A 22,754-nucleotide genomic window follows, 5' to 3' on the forward strand; every position below is an offset into this window, starting at 1 on the left:
ATATAACATTTGTGAAAAGCAGCATCTGGGTAGAAGAGACACACAAACTACTGTTTATACTAAGAGAAAGAATACAATAATTTTATGTTCTTTTAACAGCACCCCCTGGCCAGCCACCAGCTCTGCATTAGCCTGAACACATGATTCTCTTGCCCTGCTAAAAGCCAAGGAGGACATAGGTAATACTGAGTGATGGGAGCAAGGGATATTGTGAAGCAAGCCTGGCAAACATAAAGGATAGCATAAGGTACTGTAGAAAGTTCATTCTGGCATCTGATGATCTAGAATAATTTAGAGACTTATTTTAAAGTTGTCTGAATATTCTCAGAATTCCTAAACTAGAACACTGTGTTACAATGTCCTTTATGTATTTAGCATACGTTACCTTTTCCCACTTGCTGCGAATCTCGTCAACAGTAACAGTGCTGTAAGGATTGGTTGCACTTATTCTCATGCTATAACTCTGGATAACTTTTTCAACTTCATTCTGGATCGACAGTATGGCCTGTCTTTCACCATCTGCCTCTGGCAAAGTTGCTTTAAACTGATCGTGTGCAGAGATCAAACTCTAAAATCAGAAACAGAGGGGAAACCATGAAAACTTTACCATTTCTTCCAACATCTGGAACATCTGCTGTAAATAAGCACAGCTCCTCTCTCAGCCTCTCAAACATCCTGTCTACATGTATCTGTAGATACAGGAAATAACACATTTAGATACATTCACAAAACAGCCCTCAAGGACTTTATCAGGACCATTGTTTCATACCAACAAAGACCTCTATTTATAATAGAGCAGACATGGCCCATCACAAAGAAAATGTCAAGACAGATATGGGTATTTTTCTTACAAGTGTTCTACTCTCCCAGAAGCAAAATCTTCCTTTCTTGTTTTCCCTATGACTCTAAGCAAAAAAAACCATTTACCTGAATTTCCTCTATACTATGAACAATAAACATGTCCTGTAGGTCTTCCATAGCACCTTCCATCCAGTTGTTGAAAGGAGCAGCTCTTTTGGCAAACTCCAGGTGAAGCTGATCAATTGTTTCGAGCAATTTCTCCGTCCTCTGTACAGGTTGGGCAAAGTACATTCCTTTGTTACTAGGGCAAGATCTAGCTCCACACAACACACATACCCACCCATGCACAAAGTCATGCCTTGTCTTTTCAAAAGCATTTGATTGCATTGACTGATTTCACCACCTGCTTTGAGGATTCCCACTCAAGGCAATAGGACTAATTGCAGTAAAGATACTCTCATATCTAACACATTAAAAGGGGTGAATGTATGCCTTTGAAGTATAACTACTGATATTTTAAGTATTTTTGTTGGGATCTATCTGCAAATGAATTAAAATCTGCTAATCTTGATTTAGTAAATTTAGTAATTTCTTGTAAGTACAAAAAGGAAGAGTTAGACATATGTTTTCCACTTTGGCATACGTGTACGTGACTTCCTCTTTTCCTAAGAAACAAGGTTTTGGAAAGTAACTCAGTGCTTTGGAATACTTACTACCAAAAAATTAACCCACTGCTGGCCAGATAAGTATGCAAGACTGCAAATTCAGACAAGGATGAAAAGGTATGTAACCAATGGCTTTTGTTAGCTGTGCTGGACATCAAATTCCCACAGAGTGGTTCTACAAACTACATGCCACTTGTTGCTGCTTTAGAACTATCCCTGGCAGCTGAGTACTCTCAAGTCTGCTCTGAGCAATCCTATCTGTTTGCAAATGAAATCACACAAAGATGAAATAGAGATCTGAGGAAAGGGTTTGGATTCCAAAGTGGATGCTCAATGGCACCATTTCCAGATCTGAAATAAATGGTTCATTTCCCCCCTGATCATTGTTATATGGTTTACCTCCAGTGCCTCTCTCCTTTTCTGAGTGAGTGTTCCCAGGCTGTCCCATTGGTCGCATATCTTTTGGCATCTATCATTGACACTTGCAGCATCGTGGTAGTCTAGTTCACTAAGAAAGAGTGAAGACAAAAATCTGTGTGACTTTCTGAAAGACAGGAGCAGTTGCACTATTCACGTTTCCACTGGCCCTCAGTAATTCTTCCCCTCTTTTTTTGCAATATTTCTCCTCAAGGCAAGCAAGTGTTGCAGTATAGGAATGTGTGATCTAGAGATTCAACATTTCAAGAAGCACAGCACAGGATCTGGATCAATCTCCTCTGTTGTGAGAAAAATCAAGTATCCACCTGTGACATCCAGATATTAAAGACAATTAAGGTGTCTAAGCATCTTTATCTTAGCTATTCCTGTGGCACAAGCAATTTGATCTCCCAAAGATCATCATGCTCCAGTCTGGGTGTTTATCAACTTTCTGAAGATTGGTATAGTTTTAAATTAATTGGCCTGAAATATATATTTTGTTCTAAATAATCCAATGATCCTTTCAATCCTTTTATGCTCTGAAAATATTTAACTGAGAAATATACCTCAGGTTCATTCAAAGCGTAATCTATCTCACAGGCCTGGCAATACTAATAGGGGCTGCCCAGATCTGGGACACAGGGAACAATTTTCATCTTCCTTTTCAGGAACTCCTCACAGAGGTACACCACAGAACTGGCTAGTTCAGAGACCAGGGATCTTCAGACCCACATATGCCACCAGCAGGAATCAGCACACCCAGAAAGGATGTGGCAGTTACCATTCCTTTCTCACCTACTTAATAGGCTTATATTATCCTGATAGAAAGAACTTACTATTGTGCCTGAGACTGGAATAAATTTTTAAGGCTCTGTACTGAGATTCTGCACTGAGTCGGCCTCAAACTGAATTTTTGATTTTGGTGGCAGATAATACCTATCCATAACACAATACATGTGTTTGACACTTTGGAAAGTCATTTTTATCAGTGTATCACCATCCACTGAATTCAGCTCTTGGCTGCTCCTTGAGGACACTTTGCCCAGTACTAAGCATCGCAGAGATTGTGATTATGTGACACATGGCAATATGAATTTAAGATTTACTTTGAGGCTTTAATAAGTCAGTAAATGCAGATAGAATTTTTTCCCTTTTTTTTGAGTATTCTTCCCTAGGCAATTTGCAAGAAGATTGTACAGATCACACTGCCAGTAACATAGAGAATCACAGAGGACAAAAGGAGAATAGAGGCAGTTTTCCTCTGTGAAGCCAGAGGCCAGAAGCCAGAAGCTCTGTAGGCCAGAGGCAGTGCTCATGCTTCCTCCACAGAGCAAACTGATATGGGATAAAGCTGAGAAGTATGTGAAACATTCTGTTTAAAAGAGGCTTCAGATGTGCTGCAATCAATTGACTGTTGAAAGTGAAGAATGGTAAAACAGGTAAGAATAAATGCCGTAACAGAATCACAGAAACACAGAATGAGTCAAGTTGGAAGGGACCACAGTGGGTCATCTGGTCCAACCTCCCTGCTGAAGCAAGGTAATCCGAGAGCATGTTGCACAGAATTGCATCCTGCTGGTTCTTGAATGTCTGCCGTGAAAAAGACTCGACCTCTCTGGACAATATATTCCAGTGCTCTGTCACCCTCACAGTAAAGAAATTCTTCCTCATACTCAGATGGAATTTCCTGTGCCTCAGTTTCTGCCCTTTGCTTCTTGTCCTGTTGCTTGGCACCACTCAGGAGAGCCTGGCTCCATCCTCTCGACACCCTCCCTTGAGATACTTAGAGACATTGATGAGGACCCATCTCAGTTGTTTCTTCTCGAGGCTGAACTGGCCCAGCTCCCTCAGCCTTTCCTCACAAGAGAGATGCTCCAGTCCCCTAATCATCTTTGTAGCTATCCGCTGGACCTGCTCCAGAAGCTCCACATATCCCTTGTATTAAGGAGCCCAGAACTGGACACGGCACTCCAGATGTGGCCTTGCCAGGGCTGAGTAGAGGGGCAGGATCACCTCCCTCAGCCTGCTGGGAATGCTCTTCCTAATGCACCCCAGGATACCATTGGCCTTCTTGGCCACCAGGGCACACTGCTGGCTCATGGACAGCTTGTTGTCCGCCAAGACCTCCAGACCCTTCTCTGCAGAGCTAGTTCCCAGCAGGTCAGCCCCCAGACTGTGCTGGTGCAGGGGGTTATTCCTTCCCAGTTGCAGTACCCTGCATTTGCCCTTGTTGAACTTCAAACAGTTCTGCTCTGCCTAATTCTCCAACCTGTCAAGGTCCTGGAAGGTAATGTGCCACGTTCCTCCACCAGCTCTGCCAGGGATGTTCAGCCATTGCCAATAAGATCTCTGCTATCCTGTTTCTTCCAGGGATATGTGATGTGGACAAATAGGTAAGAGAATAACATCAAAACAACTTTTAAAAAGGGCACCAGTTGATCAAAAATTGTAAGTTAGATTACCAAGTGGCATTAGTGTAGCTGCAGTACCCCTCTGGGCCTGCTGTTGTTTACTTCAAATAAGTGTATTACATGTGTCACAGAACATTTTTCTGTTCAAAGAACAAGTAGAGAAAGAAATAACTCATAGGAGACTAATTACTTGGAAATAAAACACAGGCTCACATTCCTTGTCCTATTAATTTTTATATCTCTCTCAACATTAAAGAGACTAGATTTCAGATTTTGTAAAAAGTTTTGCTTTGCAGTACATGAAGTACTGCTGCACATGTGTTTCAGACCTCCTAAGGGAACATTAATTTCTATTTGTTTGGTCATTTGAAATCTACAGCCTTGGGAATTATTAATTAAGTTATTCCTATTGCTCTTACTAGTAACTCAATCTTATCAGTCAAATTTTGACCTGATCCAGAGAAGCACTTAAGTATGAGCTTGCTTTAGGAACAGTGATAGTGTCACAAAAATAACCCACTGAGCAATATGCTTTAGCACTGCTTCAGAACAAGGCTCATGTTAACCATGCACATAAGCACAATTTGAGCCTAGGTCTCCAGAATTAAAAAGACTCTCCAAATCAGTGTTACAGACAGTGCTCTGCTTAGCTGAAATTAAGTTGCTATACTAGAAATGATGGGTATACAAGAAAATGCATTCCGAAAGTTTTACCTTGATGATTGAAAATATTGAAATAAGCACAAAAGATCATAAATTAACATGGCTCTTCATAATACAGCTCACTCAAGTGAGCATTTGCTATGTCATAAATGATAAATCTCATTTTAGAAATGCCTGGCTTCTTTCAGCTTTATGTATAGCCCTATACAAGCCCTGTCATGCCTCTTTGCCAAGGAATATCCAAGTCTGTACAGGCTGGGAATCTTATAGCAGCATCCTGGCTGGAATCACCTGTTTGCATACACGCATAAATCCTTTATCTAAACAGCACCAAACAACAAGCTTGTGGCAACTTCACCTTTAAGCACACAGTGAACTGAGCTGCTGCAGCAGAAAATACCAGAACGGACAGGAAACTGTAACAAGTAGAGTTCAAGGTCATACAACAATTGTTCTCCTTTGAAATAGGAATGTTAGGCATCCAATAGATTGACTAATCAAAACATGGAGGTGTACTGACTTGGAATTTAGACACAGATGCTGATGATTTCTGTAAGGGCCTGATTCAGTGATGAGGAAAAAAATATACACACACTTTGTGTGTAGTGCAAATGCACATTTCTTAGCATTCAGATAGTAATCCTTTAAAAATATGAATGAAGAAAGAAATCAGCATTTTCCTCCATCATCTCACTGTGGGAGGAATGATGTATAAATAATTAAAATCAATATTTAAATAGAAGCTGCCTATCTGCTTGAAGCCAATGATAAAACCTGACCTTTATGACCTTTCATTCAGTGTTCTCCAAGGGCATTAAGCCTAACTGAGCTACTGAGTCACAGTGAAAATCAGGCACTGATAGCCCCATTGTATGGAGAAGAAGAGAAGTCAAATTAGAGCATCTCTAAAACCAATCAGCTTTCAGCACCTTTGCTGCCCAGGCCACAAATAACTTGTTTAACTTCACACAGCAAATTACTGAAACAACTGAGAAGAGACAATCCCAAAATAGATAGGATACAGCATTCACTGGCATCACCAGAGGTAAAGGACACAGGGTTCTAAATACTGGTAAGCAGATGCTCTACTACGTATACTACATTCCCCAAGTTTCTCATAACTCATGAAGCTGAAGCTGAATTAACAATGATTAGGTGTTACAGAAACTTTCCTTAGTATAAAGAGAAACAAATCTTGGGGCAATCCCATGCACAAATACAGGCTGGGCAGAGGATGGATTGAGAGCAGCCCTGGGGAGAAGGACTTGGGGATGTTGGTTGACAAGAAGCTCAATATGACCCAGCAACGTGCACGTGCAGCCCAGAAAGCCAACCGTGTCCTGGGCTGCATCAAAAGCAGTGTGGCCAGCAGGTCAAGGGAGAGGATTCTGTCCCTCTGCTCTGGTCTTGTGAGACCCCACATGGAGTGCTGCATCCAGCTCTGGGGACCACAGCATAAAAGACATGGAGCTGTTGGAGCTGGTCTAGAGGAGGACCACAAAGACGATCAGAGGGGTGGAGCATCTCTCCTAAGAAAACAGGCTGATAGAGTTGGGGCTGTCCAGCCTGTAGAAAAGAATGTTCTGGGGAGACTTTATTGCAGCCTCTCAGTACCTAAAAGGGGCCCACAAGAGAGCTGGAAAGGGACTTTTTAAAAGGACAAGGGGGAATGGCTTTAAATGGAAAGAAGATAGGTTTAGACTGTATATTAGGCAGAAATTCCTTACTGTGAGGGTGATGAGGTACTGGAACAGGTTGTCTGGAGAAGCTGCGGCTGCCCCATCCCTGGACATGTTTAAGGCCAATTTGGATGGAGCTCTGAGTAACCAGGTCTCGTGGAATGTGTCCCTGCCCATTGCAGGGGGATTGGAACTAGATGATCTTTAAGACCCTTCCAACCCAAGCCATTCTATGATTCTATGAAATAACTCCACAACAGAGATCAAGGCATGCCAGAAGGTGTTTCATAAGCTCACATACTTGGTGCAATCTCCATTCTCTGTATTATTCAGATTTCTTTCACGTATTAACTAAAAACGAGTACTTACTCTGCCTACTGTGCTTTCTTTTCATCCTTTAAATAATCTTGAAGATAGGATTTTTCTTCTAAATCCCTTTGAATTACACAATTACTGTAAGTGCTGTTGCTATCAGGTATGAACTACATTTTTAGACAAGTCTATGATTTTTAAATTGTTAATGAATATGGAGCTGTTTGAGTCATGATCCTTGGCAAAGTGAAAAGAGGACATGTTTTTAACACTTGATTTCTAAGCAGTAACTGTTTTGCCTGTTCAAGGTGAGAAACTGGAACCTCGAGAGCTGAAGCCAAGGGCAGGAATCTGAGAATTTTGATCTTGGCTCCTGTTTCGACCACTACTGCACATTTGTTCCTGTTGGCTTTACAGATTTATACTGCGGGTGAGGAAGGAATTTAAGTAAGTGCCAAATTGCTAAGACCAGGAGTGGCACCGCTGATTTACAGTATAAAACCAGTGCAATTAACTGCATAAGGGGATAAAATCGAATGTGCTTATCTTGGTGTATACACCAAGATGACTTGACCAGAAAAGGAACATCAGCATGTAATAATACTACAGTCCTGTCAGTGTGGGTAGAGCTTTGCTGACAAAGCTGTGCTTCATGCAGATGAATTAACAACCTTCCCACAAACAAAAACAAGCTCCACCAGCAAGCAGAGTTTAGCCAGACCAACCTGAACAGCAATCAGGACTTTGCTGCCATAAGAGGTCAGTCAGGAGCCTTGACTTTTCACATCCCCGACCTATATAGCTGATGTCAACGATACAGATGTAGCCTAAATGTGTTGCAGAGTTGTTCTCAGCTCTGGTTGTGTTTTCTCTGGGCACAGTATGCTGGATGAGCAAGTGTTGGTCCTCTGGCTAAGTTGATAGAACTGTGGATGAAAACTCTAGCTCTCCTATGGAGAGCCTTGTGTGTGCTTGATTTCTTGTGTGACAATGAGCAAGTTATTTAGTTTCCATATGCCCCACTGTCCTTTCTGTAAAATGGAGACAATGGCACTTGCAATATAATATGAAGTGTTTGTGAAAATAAACATACTAGAGACAAATCTTCAAGAAAGTCAGTGCATTACCCACTGCTATAGAGATAATTTATGGATGTGAAGCCCTTTGAAAAGACCAATATACTTGTGAAGATACTTGATCTGTAATTTGTGTAAGTGGAATTATTCTCTAAGTTAAATAACTCAAAGCCAGTACCTCTCAGCAGACCATATGAACTGTGAAATAAACATCTCCAGGATTCCCATCAACACACAGTGGACTCATCAGCAGAACTAATGCTAGAAGATTACTGTTAAGTCAAGTTGAAAATGTTTGTTTTCAAATAATTTAGGTCAGTTGAATATCTATATTTGGTTGGGGGCAAGGGGGAGATGAGGGAAAGGTCTCAATGACCAGCTCAGATAATATACTTATGAAGCTATCTCTGGAATTCTTAGGTTGGTACCTATGACACTATCAAATTCATTGGAAAGAGTTTATCGCAAAGTTAAATGTCAGCAGCTGCAAGCCTTTAAATGGAACATACTTCAGCTCCTGGGCAATGGCAGCGATCTGTTCCACCCTGTCCTGGTGAGCAGCCAAATCGCTCTCAAAAGCTTCATGTTTCCTTAACATGGCACGGACTTCTGTCAGAGAAGCAGATTCATAATCCTTCTGAAGTAAGGTCTGCTCTTTGCCTGAAAGAGGAAATTAAAATGTTACTCATTTTTTACTAATTTATTTGTTAGAAAAATTGCAAATTTAATCAACTTTTTAAACTCAGGCGTGGTGAAAAATCATGAGATGAAATCCCAACACCACTGAAATTCAGCAGCAAATTATCAGCCCAACAATGTTAATTAGAAACATATAGCTTTAAAGATCTCACAGTATTTTCTTGATTTTTTTCATAGGCTGTTTATACTGGTCTAAAGTGGTGAGTATTACCTGGAGAAACTGGCATAAAAATGGTATATTAGCAAAAACTGGATCTCTAAACCATTGTGATAAGTCTTTTGTAGAATAGACTTAAGAATAGACGTACGAAATCAGAAATCTCACTGCTATGCTCAGCTTCACTCTTACTAACGATATGTTATTCTTTTTTATGTTCTGCCTTCGTTATTCATTTCAGCACGTAAAAAAAAACAAAACCAAAAACACCCTGAGATATGCGACTGCCTTTTGTATCCAACACTGAATTTGAAGTGGAAAATGCCAACCTATTTACAAAAGGCTAGAGAAGCAAAGAGTAAGTAGAAACTGAAATACTACTCCTGAGTAGCTCCTGTGTTGGACAACTGAATCCACACAGACAGGCCCTACAGCTGCAGCTCACTACATGGCATTACACAGCTCCATGAATTCTAGAGCCAGACACAACTATTGTTTCACTTGCTATGTACCAGCTTAAGTGAAGTTTTCCCTGCACAGCAGCTATAACTTGTCGCCATGAGTAGTTTATGCTCAGAAAATAGGCTCTCAGGGTTAACAAACACCGTAGTTTCCCTTCTAGTATCTGCTTGGCAGCCATTTCCAGCCTTGTGCGCTTCCAGCAACTGTGTTACAGGATGGACTCTGGTTTATTCTCACAGTGTGAAAAGAATCTAGCTGGAAAAAGCATGGCAGAAGCAGGAAGACAGTTGTCAGGGCAAACAGTAGGATGATTGAGCAGATCCATGTTTAATAGTCCCCAACAAAACTAAATGCCACTGTCTGGTCCTATAGCTGTTACAACCACACGTAAGGTTAGGTTACCATTAAAAACCAGAAATATAAATGGGGTGTAATCTAGGGTTTGAAACAAAGCAGAAATGAGTCCATTATCATGTAGTTTATGTGGACTATTCAAAACATCATGATGACCAAATAAGAATCAACTCGGAATACCTATGTTAATAATTTCACACTTAACAAGTGCTGTCACTGCATTTCTGGTTGGATTGCTGTGTACAAATTCATAGGAATACATGAGCAGTGATGGTAATATTCAAATGCTGAATATTCCTATTAAGTCTGAATCACTACCTCAAGTATGATTTTTACAGTCACATTTCGTTAGCAACAGGCCAACAACTTAAGATCATGACTACAGTCAACAAAACCGGACATCTTATCTGTTATTATTTTAGGTTTCTAAAATCGTCCAAATTACTTATGAGTGAGTTCCTGGCTGGCAAATACTCAGCATTGGCAGTTCAACTTTGAACATTAAACCACTAAAAATGTTAAAAAGCCAGCTCTGCTCACCATATGCCCACTGTTCGTGAGTGGAAGCCTTCTGCCTAAATTTCTCAGCCAAGTGTTCAAGTCTTTCCAGTCGTCGTATTTCATTCAGCAGCCACTCTTCATAGCCTTTCTCAGCTTGTTCAAGTCTCTGCCAAGCACCGGCAATATCCTGTGAAGAGAATACATGGAAGAGAGGGGATGAAACTATAATCTCTATCTAAATTTACAGATTTCTGATTCATTCACAATTTGGCTTCCAAAAGAGAAATTTTTATGTCCAGATTTTGTAAACTCATGGAATCACAGAAAATGTTGTTGGGCAGCTCAGGAAGTCTTTTAGTCCAGACACCTGCTTCTAAAAGTGGCTTGTATTCAGTTGGGTTCATGAAAGGAGCCCTTGCACAAATGGCTTCCAAGCACAGCTTGGAAAGTCTTAATGATATATTATTTTTATCTCCCATTTTACAATGTGTGTGTTTTTTTATGACATATCTATCTGTTATCAAAATAAAAGTGCTTTGCTTTCACAATGACAATAGGAAAACAATTAGTATCAAGAAGATTTGGTGCTTATCTTACCAATTTCTGTGATGCACAAAGTTTTGTGAGCTTCCTCAAAGGTGTGAGTAGGAAACTGAAGTAACAGGGCCCTTATTTTCTGCATAGGGGGGGTGGACAATGGCCTTTTTCAGATAGTGCAATCATTTGTTTATGAACAACCAAAACACAATGATAGAACAGAGTACAGAAACAGGTTTGCTATATTCCACTGGAAATGTTTTGGCCCACAGTCAAATTACAGCATTTATCAGCAGATGAAGATTCTTGGTACTGACTATTCTTATCTTCACAGACATAAGAAAAGAAGACAATAGAATTTTTAAAAGTAGAAAAAAGCAGAAACATATATTGAGCAATGTCGGTTTCTGTAAGTGTGGTGACTAAAATGTCAGTGAAACCACTGTTAGTTTTGCTTACATAAACAATATTTGTCCTCACTGACAGAGAAGTATTGATAACATTCCCATCTTGCATCTCAAGACAATTTGTTCTTGGGAAAGCCTTCAAAGAGGCAGAGCATGCTTAATAGAAAGGAAGATTCTAGAATGAAAGGAAGTATGTAAAAAGGGTGGTTTGGTATTGCAAAAGTGCAACAGACTGATGTTTCTGAACATCAAACCTTCACGCTGACATTTTTGGGGGATCAGTGATAAAGTGAACAGAATATTGATGCCTCTTTTACTTACTGAAACCATCTTCCCCTCCGATGGCATGAAAGCTGGACGATTGCTGATTCTCAGTTTTGTCTGCAGGGTGTTGAAATTGATCTCCAGTTGACATTTCTCTTGGACTTTGGGAGGTTTGTGTTTGCGGCGGTAGTCCCGGAAATCCTCTAATTTCTTCTGCATAGCCTGCATTGTTTTTTCTGGAGTCCTGTTTTCCAGCCAAGGAATTGTCCGGCGAATCCATTCTAAAAGCTTTCAAATCAACACAAACAACTCATACAAAGGCAATGGAAAAGCAACCAAAGAAAGATTATATTGAACACACAAATCTTAATTACTTTGTTCCATTTTAACATTATTGACTTCAGTTGGAATCGATGCCTTAATGGTGAGTAACCACAAGATTTTCAAAGCTGAACAATACTTTTCTAACTAACTTGCCCAGATAGTCTATGTATTTCTAGAAATACCTCAATTTTCAGAAAGATGAACACACATGTAACATGTCTCCAGCTAATTACTCAAAATCTGAATTACCCAAAATCACTTGTCACTTTCAAAAGTGATGGGATCAGGACAGAAACCAGCCAAGTAACTCAGGTCAAATAAAAATCTTGACTCAGATGTCCTTTAGTGCCAATGTAGACACAGACAGTAGTGCTGTGATCTCAGTATGTTTTTGCAGTTTATGCATAAAAGACAAGAGAGCTCTCACTTGTTCACTATATATCTGTAGTTCTGACTCAGATTTGCCATTTCCCAAGAAAGGACAAGAGGAGCACAGTGTGCCTCCTTCTTCATTCATCTGCTGTCTGTGCTCATGGGTGAATTGTGAACACCCTGACAGACCTCCCCAGGTGTGCTTTGCAGTACACAAAGCCAATGGGCTTGGTTGGAGTGACAGTATCTATTATGTTCCACATGTGGCCAAGGATGGCTATCTTTGAAGATTACAGAGACAAGAAGCTTGGTCTTGAGGCAGACAGATGACAGTCCTCAAAACACCTTTTGGGCATGTTAACAAGACTGACTGACTTGCTGGAGGTCACACAGGAAGTCTGTGGCAAAGGAGTCACCTAAACCTTGACATCTTGGGCAGCTGGGCTTTGTACCCTGCCACTGTGAGATTTACACTCATGGTGTCTCCACTCTTCAGAGTGTGCATGAATCTTTCAGCTTTCTGTAATTCATTGTCACCACATCACAGATACAGCATTTTTACCTCACTTGCTAGTCTCTCATACTCTTCCATCAACCTCTCATTTTCCTGATTCACAGCAAGCACCTTACAGATCCGGTTAGCTGCAGTCTCAGCCTGTAAAACACAGCAAATAAACAGGACACAGTCATAAACACATTCTGAGAAAGGTATAGGCTTGGAGAGAGTACGTGGCTGCTGCAAATGAAAAAATGACATTCTTTTATACTTGTTGATTCATGCTCCTAGGTTACTTAGATATTCATTTCCCCTCCTTCTGCAGTCATAGATTTCAGTGGCCTGAATAAGGCACAGGTCAGCACAGAAGTCCATCCCCTTGTTGTACAACGAAGCCTTATTGCACAAGGGGGAATTTTGCACTGTCATTATAGTTGTCTAATAAATCTTTTCTTTTCAAAGACAACTTAGGCCATTCTTAGAGCTATCTTATTAGGTTATTTTTTTTAAAATCACACCAAAAAGTATTACATTTTTTAGCCACACTGGAAAGATACCACATGGGATTCAGGAGTCTCAGACCACTCTATATATGCACATCATATGTAGATATTCCCCCTGGTGGCCTAGTGGTTAGCATGCGGGACTCTCACTGCTGCAACCCAGGTTCGAATCCCAGTCCCCCGGGCAGATGGAGCTCGTTAGCCCTGTGAGGCCATCCATCTATGAGAAGGTCACTCTAAACAAACCTACGTCCTGAGGACCTCACTGCCATTGTCCAAGCTTGCTTGGCCCCGGCAGATGAACCTTAGGATTAAAGGGTGGGCTCAGTTCAGCACATGCTGTGTCTCACCTAAAAAATCCATTGCGCAGGCTGGAAAGGTAAAAGACCTTTCCCAAAATCTTCATTCGCGAAGACTGGCCATTAAATGCAGCTCAACCACCAACAGCAAATCTTTTCATGCCTCATGACAAACTTATATGTGAAGGCACGGTGCAGTTCTGCCATATTTAAAATTTACATTAGTAGTTTGAGGTCACAGAGCTATACTTTCATACAAATGTGACCCTGGAGTACATTTAAGCAAACAAATATCTGTGTAGACTCCTGTATTACAGAGTATTTGGAATTCCCCTTTTGCTTGAATAGCAAAACCTTCATAACGAGAAGCAAGAGGGTGCAACAGTAGAGCTGTGCTGTGGTAAGGTGTAGGTGACCTACCAGACAGGAAAGGAAATTAAATCCTGAGGATGTAGGAAAAATATCAACTACTTTTTTAAGGGTTCTTTTTTTCTTTTCACATTAAGTTGGGTTATGTCCTTTTGTAGAGTATGAAGCAGAACAGTGGGAAATGCCACATTTATAAGTGAGAATCCCATCCTGTATGACAGGTCTGCTGCTGATGTTCATGCCTTTTATACAGTACTTTGATCCACAAATAATTCTGTTGGCTTCTGTGGGAACCAGACACAAATACTGTGTTGGATGTCTTCTGTGCCTTTCTGCACCTTTAGGCATCTTTGAAAATCTAGCCCTAAATTACTACTCAGCATGAGTAAGTCTAGAATAGTCTCAGTCTCCAAATATCAAACATTCCTTTATGCAGCAAACACGTAAGATGTTGTTGTAGCAACAAGCAACAACTCCATTTTACAGTATCTTCAAATACAGTTTTTCTGAAGTAGTTTTATAATCACCAAATAAAGACTCAAAATTGGAAACAGGAATGTCCATTGGAATTGAAGAAGTTAACTTGTTACACAACATTTAACTAAAACAGGTTAGAGAGCTGGTTAAAATCAAGTATTAGTGCTCAAGTAATACTTGCAATTGTTAATTAAAACCACATAGTACTAAATTAGTATTTTTTTTAATAAACAAGTGGAAATGTGAAACAAACCAATCAAAAACACAGCAACCTGAAGGGACAATTGATTAATACCTGCTCTGCTCCAGCAAAAGCATGGTAGAAGCAGGACACATATGTCATGATAGCTCTCTCATCAGGTTTGGGAGTGTTCACAATATCTACAAGATGGGGGAGAAATTGAAACAAAGCAAAAAGAGAATCGAGGAGCAGAAAACAAGATGAATAAATAAATGTACAACTATGTCATTCTGACTGTTTTCTTGTCCATAGCTCTGAATTCTAGAAACTCCATGAAGCTGTAATAAATTTAGTGTTAGATTGACAGGTGCTGACAGAATAAAGTGTACACTAAAAATTCAATGTAAGCTCTTACGAAGAGGAGGATTTTTTTTTAATTAAGCTTGATCCTGCAGTATTGTCAGAGGGGGAGCGACCACAATTTTACCAGGACTGTCTGCTTATGGCTGATATGCATATGTCTAGTGACTTAGAATGTGGGGGTTTTTTGACTTAGACACAGGAAAGACAGACTACATTTTGATCTGAGGAGACGTTCTCTGGAAGTTGCATGTGGATTAGTTATAACTTCAGCACTATATATCAGTATTCTTTATACTGCCAATACCTGACATATGCCCAACTCTGAAGTGCCTTGCTTTTTAAAATTTTCCTTCTTTTCTTTAGGACACAATTCCAGAGCTCGTCTGAGATGTCTGTGTATATTTCTGTGTCTGTTTTGCATAGTAGCATCATTTTATATTGCTGTTTGTACTTACCATTAAGCATTTAACATTTTAAAAACAATCCTGAAAGCATAAGAGAAGGGTTTATTTTCTGAGCATCTGTTATGATGATTTGGACATCTATAGCAGAAATAATATCCAGCAGAGAGAAGGATGGCATTCTGCTATTGAAATTGTTTTTTCACTATGAGCTTATTTTCATTTTGCATTTTTAATGGTGCTTCAAATGAATGCACACTAGTTCATTTAAAGAGGATATCGTCCTCTATCCCATTCAGTAACCAGCTGTCAAAAACCTACTGGATATTATTAGTAAATATACAGAAAGATGAGACAAGAAGGTTTGTTTCTATGGAACAAATGGATAGACTACTACTGGCTCTACTAAGACAGTGGCTCACAGTGAAAATCAGGCAACAGGATACGAGCTCAGCTCTAGGATGCTGTTCTAGTAACTAGCAAGGAAAAGACTAGAAAAGGAAAAATTGCTGAAAGAAACAAGACAGAAGGTGAAGGATGAGATCTGATCCATCTACAATCTCACCTTCTGAGCACCAGCAAATGCATGGTAGTAACAGGAAACATAAGTCATAATGGTTCTTTCATCAGGTCTGGCAGTGTTTACTACATCTGTGTAGAGAGAAGAGGGTTAACTGCTCAGAAATTCTCACAAGGTACTTTCATCTGATTATGCTAATGGTGCCACCTCAGTGCTGTAAGGATTCTAAATAAATACATCATTATTCAGGTTGCATCTGTTTACTGTTATCAGTGCAAAGCCACTTAAGCTTTAGGAATCAGTAAATGCAAAAGATACAATTCTCTCTGAAATGGCAAAACATCTGAAGGCTGAGACTGTACAGAAGGGTATTGCTACCTTCTGGTTTGTGGAAACTTCCAAGCAGATGGCATGGCTGGCAGATCTACTGGGTTCAGCTTCACTGCCACTCCAAAGCAACTTCATCTAAATCACTAGAATTATTCCAGAGTTAAACACAGCCACTGACAGTCACAAAACAGAAATGCATACAGTGTGTATCAGCACAGGGACCCTGTAGCTGATGAGGTACTGAAATATATTGGAAACCCATAGAAGTCCTGCAGTCCAGAAATACATTTTGTGCTAAGAAAAGCTTGGATAGTAACAGTTTTGTAATCCCTATGCCAGCCCATCTTTTCAGTTAATACCATAAATCACAGGAGAGTTTGGCTTGGCTGGCTGATATCTCTGCTCCCATCATGGCAGGAAAGAATGAAAATATACAGTGGGTGCAATCAAGGTAATTTTTCATCATGGCTAGGCTTCGCAAACGAAGATTTGGGAAGGGCTCTACCCACGTTTCTTGCAAGCGCGTTGGTGGCTAAAAAGGCCAATACGAGAAAGGCATGTCCGGTTGCAAAAGGCACAGCAGAAAGACTCCTTAGGTGGTATATTCCGCAAGGCACGATTCTTTCTGCGTTGTCTTTTCTCCTCAAGGATGATCCTGCGTGCTTTCTCAAAGGCATCAGCAGCGTTATAGATGGTGTGTCTCCAGGCCTCCCGATTGGAGGCCAGAGTAGAGCAGTTATGGTGGTCAATATGGCCGAGGCTGAGATGTTGTAATTTTTACATGGGTAAAAATTGACCTTTTCAATGAGTAACAGAGAAAGGCAGAAAAAGGCAGGTTTACACCAATTATGGCTGAGTAATGAATGATTCTAGTGCAAGCTGCAAGGATTCCTGTCAATGTAAAGAGTGGGAAGATACTGACATGAAAAGACCCAGGAATGAGGTGACGATTTCTAATATTAACAGTGAGATTTCCAAGTTCAGGACCAATGTATTTACTGATTTTACATCTACTTTACATAGCTGTGAACAAAACTTTGCAAAGTTTCCACTGATAATGAAGTGGCAGTAAAGAGAACAAAAAGCGACCATGAATACTTAGAGGGTATTAGAAGAAATATAATTTAATTTCCTCTGCCCCTTCCAAGAGGCAAATAGTAAGATAAGGGCTAGAATGTGCAGAAAATCTGGTGAGGAAAATAAAGGGTTTCTTATATAGACTGTGAAGAGGGGAAAAAAATGAAGAAAGGAGAATGACAGTGGGAGCTGCTCAATGGTAAGAAGGCAGCACTTCTGTGTTTATTCCTTGCACAGTATTTCAGAGAAAAATAATTAATGGTGCTTGAAAGGGGAATTGCAATTCAAAATATGGAAACAATTTGTTTTGAAGCATGAAAGTGAAACCACTCTTCAATGAAGAGATTACAACCCCAATTTTCCAAATCATCCTGCCTAACTTTCCTACCGAAGACTTCAAGAGGAACAGACATAGCCAGTTTGAGTGCTCTGGATAATTCCTGTGTTATCAGTGCTCTACTGACAAGCCAGCAGAGCAGAGTCTCCATTCTTGGAGATGAATGCTTTGAACTACTGTAGGCAAATTCTAGTATTTTGGCAGCATTTTTTGCCCAGAGTACAAAAGTTTGGTTATCTTGAAGAAATTTAGGAAACTCTAAAAATTATTGGAAATACACAAACTATTTGTTAAAACTATCACTGCAAAAAGTTTACAACAAAAGTAAACCAAAAAAATGCTTCCCTCAACCTACCTCTCTTTGTAGTATGTGTTTCAGATATTCTGAAAGTTTTGTACTTCTATTTGTATTTCTGGTCCTCTCAGTTAAACATTTTAAAAAGTGAATATGCTTTGAGCTAACAGTTATATTTACCTTTATTAAACTTAGATTTTAATTACTTAAAGGCAAGAATTAACTTTGATCCTGCAATTTACCTCAATTATCACAGTGGGGCCATGTGCTGACGTTAGGATTCAAAGTAGTATAATAAATGCAAACAATAACAATCAATCAGTAACAAAGAAAAAAGTGAGGGAAATTATCCAATGCATGGGGAAAAAGAAGGAAAATATTGACTGAAAACAAAGCAGATTGCTACATTATGATTCATGTAGAAGAAATGTTGAAAATTTGCTAGATTAAAAAAAAAAAAATTCACTGTGTCCTGCTTATAAGCAACACAAACTTAAGTAAGATAAAACTCTCACCTTCTGCATCCAGCATCTTTGGAATATCCAAATGCTTTTCAGCAATTTCCATGGCAAGGTTGATATTTCCTATGGGGTCATCCTGCATTAAAGAAAAAAGTTTGAGTCAAAGATAGAAGTTTTTCTTTCAAGCAAAACTACAGTAGGTGCGCTAAAACATATTCTGGTTTTCCAAACTGTAAATTGGATTCACAACTTCAAAAAGCAGAGTCTAGGTATATGAACTATTGGTTTATCTGCTGCTATACTTCTCAAAGAAAACTTTAATAGGCTATTATCTACCACTAGGACTCTGCTGCAAATATATTCTGGAGAGAAACATAGATAATGTATGCAGTGTACACTCATAATTCTCAGCTAATTCTGAATTAAGTACAGCAGCAATACATACAGTAAAGGCCACTGGTCCAGCAGGCTAAACTACATCATTCAAAAAAAAGTTAGTCCTGCCTATTTTATACCCAACTCTACAGTATATTACAGGGATATGACTTCTGAGTTCTCTGTTGGTCAGGTGAATGCATGAGAAGAAGCAAGCACAGACAGAACAGTTCTCCAGAAGCAACAAAACTTGCTAGTTTGGGCTTGGACATAAAAATCTGTAATGCTCTATAAACTGAATTTTAGAGCCATGGAAATTTAAGCACTTCGTCTGATTTTGAGACTTTGGTTTTTGAAGGAAAGAAAAAAGCAAGCAGCAAGCACAGTTCAGACAGACAGCAGACATTTCATGTCTTACACTACAGACAGCTGTTGCTGACAATGCAAGAGTGTGTCAGATTGGGCCTACCACTAAGGGAGCCTTCCCATATCAGCTTGGAGGGAAAACACCCTATGAGAAATGGCAGTTCATGCCATAAATGCTATTATTATTTTCACATATTTGCAAACTCGTGAAGTATTATAAACAGTCTGAACAATGCCCATGTCTACAGAGAGAGGCTGGGAAAATAGCACACAGAAAAGCAAAGTAAAAAATACAGTAAATCTAAGTGAGACCTATTGACTAGGTTAAAACACTTAGCTTATGAATGAGTGATGAGCACCTCGTATTTGTGTGCTTGGTACTAAGCCCATCAGTAAATAGTGCTACACTGCTAAAGCATTTCTTTAAAACCACAGCAGCTTCTGAACAATTGGAGATCTCCATCACCCATCCTTTTTAAAAAAACTACAAGCCACAGTAACTAGAAATCTCTGCTACAGCTAAAGAAATACCTCATCTAACTTGTCATAGTCAAGAAGATCAGGTCTGTGTCTATGGATAAGGGCGTTGAAAGCAAGGCCATCTTTCCAGCTACAAGTTCACACAAAAAGCATTGGTGTGAAAAGGAAAGGACAGCATGCAGGAGATAAGAAATCAAGAAACAAGACACCAAGACAGCTGTTAATGTAACCAAAATGAGCAGTCAATCAAACACAGCCAGGTCAGGAAAGCAAGATCTATTTTAGGATTTTTTCTGCATGTGCTTTACGTGCCACAGCTCAGCCTCAATTTGAAACCTGACCTGTTCTTATTTTAGAAATCTCTAAGAGAGAAATAGTAATGTTGAAGCAGACCTGCTTGTGTTCTGTTCCCTTTTCTCAGCACTTGTCTACAGGATCATTATACTGTGAAGTTCTTTAGGACTGTGTACCACTTTTCAAAGCACAAATTCAATCAAACTAACTTCTGTTTGTGCCATGCATAATAAGCACAGAGACAGGTAGCTTAGTCATTCCATTAATCTGTTTATTTGTAGGAAAGGTTGTATATAGAATTAGAGAACAAGCTGGTATTGATGGCTAATATTTTGCCCTTTGGTTCAGATCTGCAGTTATCCTAACAGCTACCTAAATTAAAATCTAATGTGTTCAGTACTAAGTTCATTTAATTTTCATCACTGCACACCTTGGGGACTCTGGCATAAATTGAACATATATATAAAGCAAACTAAGTTTTAAAATAATTTCACTTTATTCATTTATCTTTTGCTTCATCAAAGACTTTCTAATAACAGTTGATTCCACTAGTAAAATCAATTTGTAATGACATAGAATGGAAAATACAGTTGATGTTTTACCAGTCTCATCAATGCGAAGTTGCACTCAAGAGATTAAAAGCAATGATTAAGTTTTCTGTTGTACTGGTGTTTACATGAGACCTCAAGATGCATTCATTCCAGAGAGTAGAAAATGGTATGTATATATTGAAACCTAATGTAAAACAACAACATTCCACTTTCTTTTTATGTTTTATTCTTCACAAATGATGATTCCAAAGAAGAAGAAATTCTGATATTATTGTTTGTTCCTCATTCCTGCCTCTCAAATGAAAGTGGTTGGTATCTTTTAGAAAATACGCACTTTGCCATGAGTAGCACGCTGTAATAAAATAGTTTTGCAATCCCCATGAGGTACTACCTAAGGAATTTAGGATATCAGTTTTGTTTCCACTTGTCTGGAACTATAGGTAGAAGTTAATCTGAGAATTGGTGAATATTTTCTATGTAAGACTAATAACTCAGCATGTACTCCTAATTACTGAGGGTAGTGTTTGTTCCAAGGAATTTAATCATCATGTCATTGTTAACTGCTCTGTAATCTACAGTAATTTACACTAGATACTAAACAGGATAGGCTGTACAATACTATCAGTGGTAAATGGACAATTCCATGCGTTTTATTTAACATCTGTATTGGGCACTGTAAAGGACTTCATCAACTGCCCAACAGCTGAGGACAAGATTATTTGCAATTAGATGCTGAAGTTGTTGTAATGGGAAGGAAAGAAGGACAAGGTCCTCTCCCCCATGTCAGTGGGGTTTTTTTGGAAGGACCTTAGAAAGTCAGTCAGAATTAGTATGCATTCATCAGCCTGTCTTCTAGAAAACATGCCAAGCAAACCAGAAGCAAGCCAAATCACTGCAGGACAGCATGCTGTACCACCCAGACTGATGACCTTATTTAGCTTGGAGTAGTCAATAAGATCAGGTCGGTGTCTGTGGATAAGTGCACATAATCCAAGGCCATCTTTCCAGCTTTACAACAAAAAAATAAAATGGAAAAAAATAAAAAATTAGTTAATAAAGTCATGGCATTTTACAGTTTGATCCTTGCTCAAGGCTTAAAATCAAGCAGGAGTTCTCCTGTCTAATCCTGACACTTATGTTCTGTCAAGTCTCATCCCTCTGAGCTGTTCTGTTACTGTGCTCCTTTTATTGTAATACATACCTTACTCTACAGTCCATATACACTAAGAACTCCATATACTTTCTAAGGCAGTGTACATTTTGTGCAACTGTACCTGATTTCAATTGCTTAATTCATGCAGTGTTCTAGGATAGCTCAAGTACATGTTCATCAATGAAAGAACATGATCTCCCATTACACTTAGAGCATATTTGTGAAAAAATAAAAAGAAGAGCAAACCTGCAATTACTTGAATTTGCTGAAGCAATAGGCTTTTTCTGTGTCAGTTATTTCAGAGAATTTTAGTGGCACAACCATGTGCTTCGAGAAGTAAGAAATCATAAATCAGCTCAGTTTATTTAAAACACTTCTCACTTATCACAGCTTTGATCTGAGTTCTTACACTTCATCATTACTTCAGACTTGCTACCTTTTGAGGCAAGAACAGACAATGAATGGAGATACAAATAATATTTATTAGGAAAGATTATGAGAGGTTTCTTTCAGCCATAAGCAATTACTCTGAAAGATATTTTATGTAAACACTTTAAGCAATCACAGGGTCTGTAATTTGAGGTCTTGTCCTTGTGTGAGCATGTTAAGGCTGTTAAAATCCCTGTCACTGAGATGTCTGGGTAGGTCCTTCAAATAACAGAACCATCTCCAATAAAAATGTAATACAATAAGCAGAATATACCTATATTGTATAATATGACATCATCCAGAAGGTAAAACTTAATCAAACTGAAAACCAAACTAACAAATTTTTCTTTTTCCAAAAGGTGTAAACTAAAATGATCTGGACAGCCTGCTGTAAGGTAGTCCTGTAAGAGCTGATCCACCCAAGCATTAATCAAGGTACTTCCATTCAGTGTGTTTTCCCCATATCATGTATCAGACCAGAATAGGTACATATACAGAACAAGATTCTGGTACTGTAACTTACAGTATACCCTGGATCCATATAAAGCTCTATGAAATATACCTTTGTATATTCTGGGAAAGTAACACATAACAAATTTCAGATCTCTGAAAGGCCATATGGGAACTGTAAATGAAATATTTTTTTATCTTGGAATGCATATATGAACTGTATCTTCTCTGTCACTACACGTGTTTTAGGTACTGCACATTAAGAAATAATTAAAAACACCAAAACACTGTTACAGAGTTTTTTTAAGTACTAGAAGGGTTTCAGGGAAGGGAAGATCACATGGTTAAACAGTGCAAATAGCAAGCCATGTAGTTTAATGAAGTAGGTCACTGGGAGAGCTTCAAGAACTAGCCCAAGGAAATCCCCAAACCAGACAGCCTGTGCA

General features: G+C 39.2%; 1 protein-coding gene across 1 annotated transcript in view; it reads right to left on the reverse strand.

Moving 5' to 3' along the window:
• Positions 1-22,754, reverse strand: part of ACTN2 (actinin alpha 2) — a 69,074-nt gene that overhangs the window by 12,433 nt on the left and 33,887 nt on the right. Inside the window, exons 6-15 of the mRNA XM_027684733.1 lie at positions 21,206-21,284; positions 18,265-18,346; positions 14,541-14,626; positions 12,664-12,756; positions 11,463-11,693; positions 10,237-10,384; positions 8,534-8,684; positions 1,866-1,974; positions 928-1,068; positions 386-568 (exon numbers count right to left, since the gene is read on the reverse strand). Of these exons, the coding sequence (XP_027540534.1) occupies positions 386-568; positions 928-1,068; positions 1,866-1,974; positions 8,534-8,684; positions 10,237-10,384; positions 11,463-11,693; positions 12,664-12,756; positions 14,541-14,626; positions 18,265-18,346; positions 21,206-21,284 (1,303 nt within the window). The remainder of the gene's footprint in view (positions 1-385; positions 569-927; positions 1,069-1,865; positions 1,975-8,533; positions 8,685-10,236; positions 10,385-11,462; positions 11,694-12,663; positions 12,757-14,540; positions 14,627-18,264; positions 18,347-21,205; positions 21,285-22,754) is intronic.

Source organism: Neopelma chrysocephalum, unplaced genomic scaffold (assembly GCF_003984885.1).
Source record: "Neopelma chrysocephalum unplaced genomic scaffold, ASM398488v2 Primary Assembly neopelma1_23, whole genome shotgun sequence".
NCBI classification, from domain to species: Eukaryota; Metazoa; Chordata; class Aves; order Passeriformes; family Pipridae; genus Neopelma; species Neopelma chrysocephalum.